The sequence below is a fragment of the Aegilops tauschii genome, chromosome 1 (assembly GCF_002575655.3).
Source record: "Aegilops tauschii subsp. strangulata cultivar AL8/78 chromosome 1, Aet v6.0, whole genome shotgun sequence".
In the NCBI taxonomy this organism is placed as follows: Eukaryota; Viridiplantae; Streptophyta; class Magnoliopsida; order Poales; family Poaceae; genus Aegilops; species Aegilops tauschii.
In genome coordinates, this window is record NC_053035.3 from 345,364,860 (window position 1) to 345,377,687 (window position 12,828).

At 48.7% G+C, this 12,828-nt stretch overlaps 2 protein-coding genes across 2 annotated transcripts; both read right to left on the reverse strand.

Annotated features, from left to right (window-relative positions):
• Nucleotides 1-1,875: 1,875 nt before the first annotated feature.
• Nucleotides 1,876-6,943, reverse strand: LOC109780109 (phospholipase A1-Igamma1, chloroplastic). Its single transcript, XM_020338696.4, has 3 exons — nt 5,869-6,943; nt 5,459-5,781; nt 1,876-2,323 (listed from the first exon to the last, which is right to left on the reverse strand). The coding sequence occupies exons 1-3, from the start codon at nt 6,919-6,921 to the stop codon at nt 2,059-2,061; spliced, it is 1,641 nt and encodes a 546-aa protein (XP_020194285.1). The 5' UTR covers nt 6,922-6,943; the 3' UTR covers nt 1,876-2,058.
• Nucleotides 6,944-10,552: 3,609 nt separating this feature from the next.
• Nucleotides 10,553-11,281, reverse strand: LOC141031754 (uncharacterized). The gene has a single exon (XM_073506224.1). It carries the CDS (start codon nt 11,279-11,281, stop codon nt 10,553-10,555), a length of 729 nt encoding a protein of 242 aa, XP_073362325.1.
• Nucleotides 11,282-12,828: the final 1,547 nt, after the last annotated feature.

Consider the following 12,828-nt stretch of genomic DNA (forward strand, 5'->3'; position numbering starts at 1 on the left):
TTAAAATTATTTTATAGCAACTTTATATCACTTTTCGGGACTAACCTATTGACATAGTGCCTAGTGCCAGTTGCTGTTTTTTACTTCGCAGAATATCAGTACCAAACGGAGTCCAAACGCATCGAAACTTTTTGGACCAGAAGTCATCCATTGGGCCAAAGAAGTACTAGAGGGGAGGCCCGAGGGAAGCATAACCTACCAGGGCGCGCCAGGAGGCCCAGGCGCGCCCAGGGGGTTGTGCCCACCTCGATGACCCCCCCCCCCCCCCCCCCCCCCGCACGGCCTCTTCTCCCTATAAATTTCTAAATATTCCAGAAACCCTAAGGGAGTCGACGAAACACAATTTCAACCGCCGCAAAATCCAGAACCACGAGATCCAATCTAGACACCATCACGAAGGGGTTCATCATCCTCATTGGTGCCTCTTCGATGATGCGTGAGTGTTCATCATAGACCTACGGGTCCGTATGCAGTAGCTAGATGGCTTGTTCTCTCTTTTTTATTCTCAATACAATGGTCTTTTGGAGATCTATTTCATTTAACTCTTTTTGCGGTGTGTTTGTTGGGATCCGATGAACTTTGAGTTTATGATGAGATCTATATCCATGAAAGTTATCTGAGTTTTCTTTGATTTCTTATATGCAAGATTATTTATAGCCTCGTATTTATTCTTCGAATCTTTGGTTTAGTTAGGCCAACTAGATCAATTTTTCTTGTCATGGGAAGAGGTGCTTTGTGATGGGTTCGATCTTGCGGTGTTCTTTCCCAGTGACAGAAGGGGCAGCAAGACTTGCAGTATCGTTGCTATTAAGGATAACAAGATGGGGGCTATTCCTATATAAATAGATCTCGTCTACATCATGTGATCGTACTTATTGCATTACTTTATTTCTCCATGAAATTAATACACTAGATGCATGTTGGATAGCGGTCGATGTGTGGAGTAATAGTAGTAGATACATGCAGTAGTCGGTCTACTAGTTTTCGACGTGATGCCTATAATGATCATTGCCTGGATATCATCATAATTATTCGATGTTCTATCAACTGCCCAATAGTAATTTGTTTACCTACCATGTGCTATTTCTTGAGAGAAGACACTAGTGAAATCTACGGCCCCCGGGTCTATTTTCCCATCATATATTTTCAGATCTACATTGCTAATAGCCTTTTTTCTTTATTTGCATCTTTTATTTTCGGATCTATATTATCAAAAACCCAAAGTACCTCGCTGAATTTTATTTGCCGTTATTTTATTTGCATCTATCAATCTATCACAAATATTTTCCCGTCAACTTGCCAATTTCTGGCGCCGTTACCCGAGAGGGATTGACAACCCCTTTTACGTGTCGGGTTGCAAGTATTTGTTCTTTGTGTGCAGGTACCGTTTACATAGTGTTGCTTGGTTCTCCCACTGGATTGATACCTTGGTTTCATAACTGAGGAAAATACCTACCGTAGCTGTGCTGCATCATCCCTTCCTCTTTGGAAAAATACCGACGTAGTTCAAGCGACATCAACGCGCCTTCACTGTGCCGCCCGTGAAGAATCAATGGAAGGCCGACCGGTGGCAGCCCTGACATTGATTCCCCGTGGGAAACCGGGGCGATGAGGACGACGAGCGCGCCTGGTCGCTGACTCAACGGGTCCACCAGGCTTTCGTGCCAAAAATGTTTTCCCCGGCGCCCCCCAGTGCGCCAGGTTCGGCCTGGGTCCGCTAGCACCAAATTCGGCCCTAACCGACGATAAGTGGGCTTCTGGGGGCGCAACTGAGCCGGTTTTTTAGCGCCGGCTATAAAAAAAAGGACTTGGGGGGCCTGTTCGGGGGTGTGGGGGGGAGCGGAGATGATGGCTTTGGCTATGTGATAACACCTAGGTCCAAACATGTGTTTCTTTTTTCAAATTTACTTCGATCAAACAGTGCGCTTCTCAAATCACAAGTACTAACGCAACGCCGTCGAGCGCCGGTGCGGCCGTGCCGGACGGTTGTCGGTTGTAAATCACGGTAATTAAGCTCATTCGGCATTGCGTATGACCGTTCGCCGGCGCGCTGGTTTTCTACGGCTGGCGGAAGAGGCGGAAGTGGCCGTGGTGGTCGCCGTCGACGACGTGGTGACCGTCGTGGTGGTGGTCGTCGTCCAGGTGGCCACGGCGGTCGGGCTGGATCCAGCGGCCGTCGGGGGCGCGGACCATGCCCTTGTTCTCGTCCTGGCGCCAGAAGGGGGGCACGCAGTGGTGGTCCTTGAGGAAGTCGGACGCCTTGTTCACCAGCGCCGGGTCGCGCCCGCTCGCCAGCACGAACCGCTCCCCGCTGCCATGGTACCTGCAGCAAAAGCATGCATCGGTCGAATCATACAGACAGGAGTACAAAATTTACGTAGCAGTTGGTGATCTTAGTATTTTTCGTTAACAACGAAGCAACGGGCACGAAGGCCCATGCAGTACACGAGCGAATCGATCTTATATAGTGTCATGTTGTATTGTACTGGCGAGTAGTTACACCAACTGCGTCTGACAGTAGTATGATGCTTACTCCGACTGTCACCTCTGGCTTGGTTGTCTTGTCCATGACAGCATGTGGCCCATGAGTATTTCAATGGACCTGATGCATAGTTAAGTCTCGGCATTACGCACGGGTCCTATTGACAAACTCTTAAGCATCTATCACTCGACCTGCCATCCCTTTAGAAAATGCACATAGAACTTGTCGTATCGTGCTAGCATGACAAGTTGGTCGTAGACTCGCAGTACGCCAGACGTGATCAGTTTGGACGTACCGCCAGCTTACTCATAAAACTATACGTACTAGTCCTGCAATCACCAGTACGGCACGACGGGCAAACACCGTGACGTCTGTAAACACCTCACGTCAGCCAGGGCATCACGGTGACCGGGAGGGGCCGGTGGAGCGCACATCTGCTGCAGCCTGCATGCGTGACGTGATCAGACGGTGCGGGCTGTCAAAATACGACGTACGCGCCAACGTTCCAGCCACATATTTTCCCACCAGGAAATGTTGGTGTTCTTCGAATTATTGGTGCAAGTCAAGTAGTGTACGTCCTTGGCGTCTCCGTGGAGATCAATCAGCCAACTAATCAAGATCGTATGATTGTGATCGCCCATGTACCGCACTACCGCACCGCGCGTAGATGATCTATTCTGATCTGCTTCTGTCCCACACAGGTGGCTGGAATAATATCGTCTGTCCCGATCCTAACAAGGACCTTAACAAAAAAGAAATGTGCACATGTGTAATTTTATTTTGATGGGAAATGGCCCCTTGGGATTTGTTCAACTGTGACGGTCTACTAGTAGGCCTGGATTTCTGATGCATGAGGCTCATTTCCCTGCAATATTTTCTATTTTGCCTTTGGGGTGGCTATGCCTGATATGAACTTTGAAATGATAAATAAAAGATTGCGTGCATGGCTTAATGCAGAGGAAATGCACTACTACTCCTAGTACTTACTAGCTTGACCGAAAGATTACTTTCCTTAAAGCACTTTCCTTTCTATCACTGATCAAACCGGGCTTTACCCCCTTTTCTACAACGTTGGACAACAAGAGATTTTTTAGGAACACGACAACAAGAGATAGTGCCATGCATCACCATGCATGATGCATGAGGCCCATGGGTGCCAACAACAGATCAACAAGAGTATTTCAATGGACCTGACCCATTATTTAATCTCGGCATTACGCACCGGTCCTCTTGATAAACTCGACGCATCTATCACACGACCCAACACCCCTTTAGAAAATGCAGATAGATCTTGTCATATTGTGTTTAGATTAGTTGAGTACATATCACATGTTTTTTTCTTCTTTTTGCCCGTTATCACATGGGTTGTACGTAGAAAGGCGCGATGGGTTTGGACGTACCGCCGGCGTACTCACAACGACAAGTACTGTAGTGGAGTATACAATACGTATTGGTGTTAGGAAATGTCAGTATTCGTGTGAACATGCTAACCAAATTATTGGTGCAAGTCAAGTAGCATATGGCCTTGGCGTCTCGCTAGAGATCAGTCAGCCAACTAATAAAGATCTCCTCAAGATCACTCGTAGATTGCTGCTCCTCCATGTACGGCTCGGCTCGGCATGGATGACCTCTGCATCTGTCCCACACAGTGACACGGATGGCAGGAATTATATCGTGGCACACGTCTGTCCCGATCCAAAAATAATGACCTTAACCAGAAAAAACGTGCACATGTGTCTAATGCAAGTTTGTACACTTCTTAGTTTGACCCATCAAACTGGGCCAAGTGATCTGTGCTTATGTTTCATGAAGCCCCCTCATATTCAACACCAAGTAATGATATATACGTACGGCCCACTGCCTCAGTACCGGTGCATTAGTCATCTTAGAACAAGTACAATAGTTTATAGTTCTACTAAGCAGACTATAAGCGATTTCACCTCAGCAAAGTTTTGAGCAGGAGAGTTAAGGCAGAAGAGAGAAGGTAGCGAGCACTTCATCAATCGCCCCGCTACAACACAAGACGCGAGAAAGTTTTGCCTGCTTGCAGCCACCGGAGTAAGCGCTAGCACTGCCGTTCTCTGGCCCAAGCGTCTTACCGTCCAATCAACAATGTTTTCCATGCACGCAAACATTGATTACTTTAACCATCCAGCAGCTCTTTATTACATGGGTTTTCTTTTATGAAGGCTACTGCTGACATGAAGCTGGTATACAACCAGTAGCCGGCGCTTCTATTAGCCGTGCTCTTAGATGTGCACCGCGACTAAGAAGGAAAAAAACGAGAGAATTTGATGTTTATTTGCTAATTAATGCCATTACATGCAGAGAATTGATCACTGCATGTTGTGCTAGTAACTTATGGTTTTTTTTTGCAAAAAACAGGAAACAAGATGAGTAGTTAATGCATGATGCCTAAGAGTTTTGGGATTATTTGGTACAGAGGGAGTATTCATCAGGTACTTGAAAATCAAATATCAACGCTAATCTTTTGGACAGTTAAGATCACCATCAACAGCCATGATCCCAGTATGTACAATCTTTTCTTCCCGGCGCTGCCAACCGACGCCCGTAGGACTGCATGCTCCCGCTACTGCGGCCGGCGGTGACGCCCGTAGTACATATGATATGACATGCAATAAGTTCCAGGGTACAGCTACAACCACCCGAGTTAAAACTTAAAAGCGGGTCATCAGAGACGTCTTCACACCGGCATATTGGACTCGGGGACAGCGAGAGTGCGAGGCAAGAAACTGACACTGGCTGTGCGTTCGCACCTTGTAATAACCATTTTAAATACACTTACTCAGTGGCCACGTACGTGATTCCTAGACCACATCGTTCCACACAAGTCGCCATGGGTAGGTGCGGAGGGCCAGAGGTGACGGCGACCGAGAGGTGATTACTTTCGGCAAATGAGACAGCGGGAAAGGTATACGGTACGGAGGTGATGGATGCGGACGTGCAATAACTTACCCGTCGAGGAGGTGCAGGTGCGCCTCCAGGTTGTGGGAGCAGCCGGGGTCGAGCGTGTCCTTGAGGAACGGCGACCGCTTGTGGTCGAGCGCGAGCTCCACGCCAACGTGGCTGTAGCACCACGGCATCCGCAGCCCCTCCGCCACCCGCCGCACCATCTCCGGCACCCCCTCGTTCAGGAAGATCCCCGGCATCCGCGGCACGTTGTCGTGCACGTTCGTCACCCGCAGCGCCTTCACCCCGAGCTCCCCCTCGAACCGCTCCCTGAACCGCCCGTTCCCCACCCGCGGCCCCGAGAAGGAGTACACGCACACCGCCGCCCTCTGCACACCCATCGTAATCATTCGTACGTGCGCATGCATGGAGATGGACGCTGAACTGAATCATCGGGAGAACTTATCCGTTCGTACCTTGCCGTTGGAGAGGTTGGCGGCGGACTCGGCGATGTCGTAGGCGCTGAGGATGGCGAGGGAGCTGCCGAGGCTGTGGCCGGTGACGGAGATGCTCACGTCCTCGCCGAGGGCGGTGTAGTGGGCGACGAGCTTGCGGACCTCCACCAGGACCTGCTCGCGGGCGGAGTACTTGCAGAAGCGGCAGGAGGGGTCCTTGTCGGTGTAGAGGTCCACGAAGCCGGACTCCACCTTCACCTCGGGGTCCGGGCACGGGATGCCCTCGTCGGCCACGGGCCGGAGGTAGTCCATGAGGTCCGACACCCACTCGAGCCGCGTGATGGTGCCGCGCCACGCGATGGCGATGTCGCGCCGGCCCAGCCGCGCGGACTCCTCGTCCGTGGACACGGCCACGTAGCCGATCCAGTTCGCGCGCTGGCTCCAGAGCTTGGCGTCGGCGCGGGACCTCCCGGAGAAGAAGTTGGGGAACCGGAAGTTGGACGTGGCGTACAGGTAGCGGGTGACGGCGTAGCCCCGCGCCGCGTCGGGCATGCCCAGCCGCTCGAAGAAGGCGCGCCGCGGGTACTTGCAGCTGCCGCAGTAGCGGGAGGCCAGGTCGTAGTCGAAGGCGTCGTAGCAGGCCTGCGCGAGCTCGCCGTAGCGGATGAGCTCGGAGCGGAGCAGCGGGTCCATCGGGTCAAGAAGCCCCGCCCAGTCGTCGCTGCCGTGGATCTCGCGCCACCGCGCGGGCAGCTCGTCCTGGTGCTTCTGTGCTGCGCGGCGCCGGGCGGACGAGGCATCGTCGGGAAGGTACAGGTCGTCCTCTTCCTCGTCTTGGGTGAGGTTCTGCTCTAGCTGGCCGACGAGGGAGGCGAGCGCGTCGTCCCTGGTGGCCGCGGAGGGGAGCTGCAATCTTTTGGCGGTGGTGAGTGGTGCGCGCGGGGCTGGAGCTCGTCGGAGGGAGATTTGTGTGTGGGTGGTGGTGGCGGCGGTGGCGCGGTGCGGGAGGGAGGAGAGCTGCGCGGAGAGGTCACGGCAGGAAAGTGGCGCCATTGGGGAGGACGGCGATGGCATGGTCGTGTGGAATGGAGACACGCGGGCAGAACACCTTTATGCCCCCTCGGGAGAGGTATAGTCTACGTACCACTGATACGGCAGAAATTGATGTATCGGCGTACCGAACGTCGCCAATACGGCGATACGCACGATACGGGTATCGAGGAAGTATCCTGTTTTCTCGAAATCACTAATTGAGGAGTGCTTCCCGCAACGATTAGTCGGAGAGCGCTCCCCGCACGCCAAGTGTCACGTGCGGAGCGTTCGTGAGACTTTTCCGAGACGCTCCGCGCGCGACACTTAGCGCGCGCACGCTTCTCCCGTGATTTCTGTTTTCCGGTTTCCCTTTGTGGTTTTTTCTTTTTTCACTTTAATCCTTATACTTTTAATGTTTTGTAATACATTTTGATCTGTTTTGAGATCTGTTTCTCTCTGGTGTGGGCGAACCGTCGTCGCGCATTGTTCTTTCTTTGCCGTCGTCTCTGCCCGTCGCGGCCGCCTTTCTTGTTGCGTGGTTACGGCGGCCCCTGTCCCGGCCGCCGCGCTTGTTGCTTGCTCTTACGGTGGTCCTTCTTTAGCGTCGACGGCGCTTCCCCGTTCGCGATATCATCATTTCCTACCGGTTGCCTTCGTGGGTTCCCTGTTTTCCTTTCTTGTTTCTCTTTTTGTTCCCATTATATTTCCGGGATATGGAGATTTATGGGGTAGTTACGGGTGGGGACTACCAACACTATCAGATGTCAAGTTTCAACTGGGTTTTGTGGGATTAGTTCTTGATAATCATTGTGTTTGTTGCAGTTATGGCCTGTCCTTTTTGCCGTATGCCTGGTGGTCCATGTTCTTCTGTTGATTCTTCTGTAGATGGGTTCAGTGTGGTCCTGGATCGGCGTTGTTGGAGGCGTGTTGTAAGAATATCATTTTACAATTGTTTAATTTTTGGCACACACGCTTATTTCCTTTGGTGCTGCACATGCTGTTTTGATTTTGATTATGATCCTCGTTCTGATTTGTTGTGCAGTATGTTCCGTGCAGTGTTAGAGCTCATCTTGCTCGTTACATCGAGGAGTGTAGGGCTTTAGCCATAAGGAGGGGTGACGAAGATACTGATCTTCCTCTTTAGTGCAACGAGGGTTATTTGTATGGTGTTCTGTTTAGTCATGGTCGGGTGAGGAGAAAATTCCATGGTCCTTCCTAGGAACGATTGGTCAATGATTATGGTGTTCGTCCTCGTGATATAATGACCATTAGGCTTGAACATTATGGAACGTGGATTGGTATTGATTTTTATCGTGTTGGTCGTGGAGATGCGTTGTCTCCTTTACCGTCTGTTGGTAAGGTTTATTTTTAAGGAAGTTTTTAGCTTGTTTTATTGTACATGATGATTTTTCTATTCCCTTGAGCCTGTGTAATTATATTTTGTAGCTCTTGATGGTTTGAGCGACTCCGAGATGAAACTTGTTGGGAGTTGTTATTACACTCGTGGTGTTTTTCTTAATTATCAGCAGATGTATTTCATGAGGTGTCAACTCTTTGATGATGACTACATACCCCGTTGTCCTTTTGTTCATAGGATTGATTCCATGAATGTTAATGGTCATCATAAGGTCAGATTTTTTTCCACTGTTTTTTGTTTGTTTTTGTTTATTTATTTATTTTTATTATCTCTTCTATTTATAGTTTTGAATTTTTGTTCTATTTCTGATAGCTTGATGTTTTTTGTCAGGTTATTCCTGGTATTGTTGTGAGGAGTTTGAAGGGGTTTGTGACTTTTCCTAGGACTGGCGTTTTAACTCTTGAAGTTACTTTGGAATCTGGTGATGATGATATATCTGTGAGCACTCCTTGCTCCTACTTCATTGGCCTGGGTAATAGAATGGTGTTCAAACAGGAAGGTTTCAGTGATTTTCTCGAGGCATCATCTATTGAAGTAAACAACTTGGTGCTGATAACTTTCAAAGAGCGTGATGGGAGGCTTGTTGTTATCTTCAATCTTCTGCCGCAGTGATGTTAGTTATAGCCTTTGAACATAATGGATTTTGTTTAAAATTCTATGCTACGGTTTAATGTTATTTAGATATATGAAACGATATGAACCTAACTGTTCATTGCTGTTGTTCGTTTGTAGAAGCGGTATGGCTGTGCATCTCTTTTAAAGATGTTTTTTTGGACGGATGTTATTTAATTGGGGTCATAGTTATAAATACAGTAGAGACACGTGTGTTGTTTACTCTGAGGCATGGCTGTGCATCTCTTTTATGTGAGGCACGTGGATTGAGCAAACGGAGGCACGTAATTGAAGTTAGCACAGGCACGGTTGTGTGGAGGCACGTGTATACTGAGAGGAGCGTATGTGCAGCACCAAAGTTGCACGGGCGATCACACGTGCGGAGCACGTATAGTTATCGTGGGTTTCATGTGAGGCACGTGCATTGAGCAAGCGGAGGCACGGAATTGAAGTCAGTGCAGGCTCGGTTGTGTGGAGGCACGGGTATACTGAGAGGAACGTGTGTGCAGCACCAAAGTTGCATGGGCGATCACGCGTGCCAAACACGTAGAGATACTGTGGGTTTCATGCGAGAGGCACGTGTGTGTAGCACGTAGAGTTACTGTTGGTTTTATGTGAGGCACGTGGATTGAGCAAACGGAGGCACGGGATTGTAGTCAGTACAGACACGGTTGTGTGGAGGCACGGATATACTGAGAGGAGCGTCTGTGCAGCACCAAAGTTGCACTGGCGATCACGCGTGCGGAGCACGTAGAGTTACTGTGGGTTTCATGTGAGGCACGTTGATCAAGCAAATAGAGGCACGAAAGTGAAGTCAGTACAAGCACGGTTGTATGGAGGCACGGTTTTGAACCCTCTTGCTGCTGTCAAGTTTCTAGAGGCACGAATGTATGGCAGTAGAGGCATCGGTTCGAATATTTGGTTAGAGGGGCTCGGTTGTGGATGCACATGTGTGAAGTCTCTAGGGTCATGGGTGCGTGGCACCACATGCATGGGTTGAGTAGACACTTAGAGAGCCATGGTTGTACATAGGTCAGTTGCACACGGTAGTGTAGTTTTGTGGTACCGTGCAGAACTGGTGTACGGAGAGGAGCCTGTGTGCAATAGCAAGGATGTTCTGAATGGACGGAGCGGTGTTTGATGTGAAATGGTTGTGTTGTGTGATTTTAATTTTTTTCAATGTGGTTAAAGTAACAAAGTTCTTGTCGCTTGTGTCTGTGTACCGAATGTTCTTCTGCACTATTTATGAATTGCTCACGCCAATGTTTAATAAGCATTATACTGAAAGTTTACAACGATACCATCACATATTCTTGTAAATGCACGATGCATCTTGTAAAGGTTGAGTATGAAAATTATAATAAAATATCGTGCGACATATCTCTCGTTCTATAATCATGGATACAATATATGCTTGCTCAATACTGGGACATAACTTACTAATTGCATTTAGACATGCAAAACGTAGTATGCATTTGTACATGAGCACACCACTGTGTTCAAAGTTCAAACGTAAAATAGTAATACAATACACACAACATTTTTGAGCAACAACAAACATATTTACAACATAGGTTCATTCAATCTAAATTATGATAATAGTAGTTCCTACTAGTTTAATGTAGACATCCATTTTCTCGCAATTTACCAACCACTGTTTCCCTTCCGGCGCTTCCAGCCACTGGAAGATCCCTCGTCTTTGTTCTTACGTGGGCAGAGTCTTTCTTTCATTGGTTGTTGGTGGAGGTGACGTAGCCCGTTCTTGATGATTAGGATTCTTCGGTACAACTCATAGCTAACATACCCGTCCTTTGCTGCGTACTCAAGGTGTATCGGGGAAAGCGGTTTCCACTCCCAGAACTGGTGCTTCTCCTTTGGGAATGATTTCTTCATGTTCTTGTATGAGGGGTCGATGATGGCCGCTGCAAGGTCACCCATGGAGTCCCTTTCTCCACCACCCTTGATGCAGAATAGCCTCTGGATGTCGACATGGTGCTCGTCTGAAATTTTGATCCATGCACGGGCAAGCATGGTCTTGTCGCTCCTGGTGTCGACGCTAGTGAAAGTTACCGCTTTTCGTTGCAGGAAGTCAAGTAACGCCTCGGAGCGCTCGGACCTGCAGTAGTGGTATACAAGGACATGCTCGTGCATGGCAAGTTGGACGACGGCGATCCCTTGTCGTATGTAACTGCTCTTACGTGTGTACTCGAGGTCGAGGCCGACGAACTTGTTCTTCTCCTCCTTTAGCCATTCCTCGTACTTTTTGATGATCCGCTCCACGGTCCTTGGGTCGTTGGTGTACACCACCTCCAGCACGGTTGTACCGTGGGTAGTGATGTGTTCGATGAGTGTTGTTAGTTTCCCGTCGTCCATGGCTGGAGGTGTGCGGTGGTGAACTGCGGTCGGCGAGAAACTTTCGAGGAAGAGGATGCAAATGGAGTCGGAAAAGTGAAAGGGATCTTTACTTTGTCGTGCAAAAAAGGAAACCACCAAAGAGCAGTTGGTAGTCATCCAGCGGTTCCAGGCGTAGATTTTCGGAAACAGGCGTTTGTTTTATCTGTTTTTTAAGATTTTCACTTATCTTGTTCATTGATTTTTTTAATTCGTTGCGTGTTGCGTGCGTGATCCATATGTGCGTATTCCATCTTTGACTGTGAAAGTAGTTGTAACATCCCGAAATTTCAATTTGGAATGTTATACATAGTTCATACATACATATCATATTTTATTGTTTTTCGTTTTGCGATCCTCAAAATTCTAAGCAACTCAAGGACCCACGGAGAGAGTTGGGGACTTCACGTTTTCAATATCTGAATTTTATCAAATATCAAAACAAGGATCACTTTGGTTTCAATTATTTTTCTCTCCGAAAATATTTCATATTAAACTATATGAGAGGAGATAATATGACTTCTCCAAAATAAATGAAATATTGGAGGCAAAATATTAAAATCAATTAAACATTTTATTTGGAATTTTATTTGAATTAGAACAAATATGCATATTTTAAAATTTGCATTTTAGGCCAAAAATGTTCATCCTGTTCTAAATATTTTATTTAGACGGCGAAAATTTGTTTTGACATTTTTAGATTTTTATTTTATTTATTAGGATTCTTCTGGCGAAATCTGTTTTTTTTAATTCCCGCCCGGCTTGGCCGGAGCCCAGCCGAGCAGGCCGGCCCGCCTAGCGCCGCCGCCTCCCCTCCCGTGCGCGAGACGGACTCGCCGGAGTACGACTGCGCCACGCCGCTGCGCCGCCCCTTCCCCAAGTCGACCTCGCCCCAACCCCTCCTATAAGTACCACGTCGCCGCCGCCCTCTCCGCCACCCACCACCCCACCACCAGACGCCGCTGCCGCCTCCGCGCCCCGCCGCCGCACGCCGCTGCTGCCCGCCGTCCCGCGCCGCCATCGTCCGACGCCGCCGCAGTCGCCCCTTGCCGCCGCCAGAGCCCCGACGCTGCCCCGCCCCGCCGGAGGTAGCCGACGCCGCTGCCGCCGTTCGTCGTTTTTTTTCGGTTAACCGTTCGGTTTTTTTGAAACCCTAGATTCATTTTGTTTCATCGGTTCGTTCGGTTTTTCACGGTTTAGTTATATAGCGAATGTTCATCCGTACGTTCGTTTTAACGAACGCTGTTCGTGAGTTAACCGCAGGCAGCGAACGTTCGTTCGTTAGCCTGTTCGCCTCGTTTCTTTTTCTAGGGTTTTTCCGCGATTATTTTCAATCGCGATTTCTGCCCTAATCTTCGATCTAGTATATATTTTCGCTCGTTTATCCAAATCAGGTGAGACAAGCGCTAGATCTTCGTCTCGAAGTTCTCTTCCTGTTTAACCAAGTTGAACAAGATTTTGGTACTGTAAAATTTGACTTCGGTCCAGATTAGTAAACGGATCTTGTTTCTTTCGTAGTTTGAGTTTCG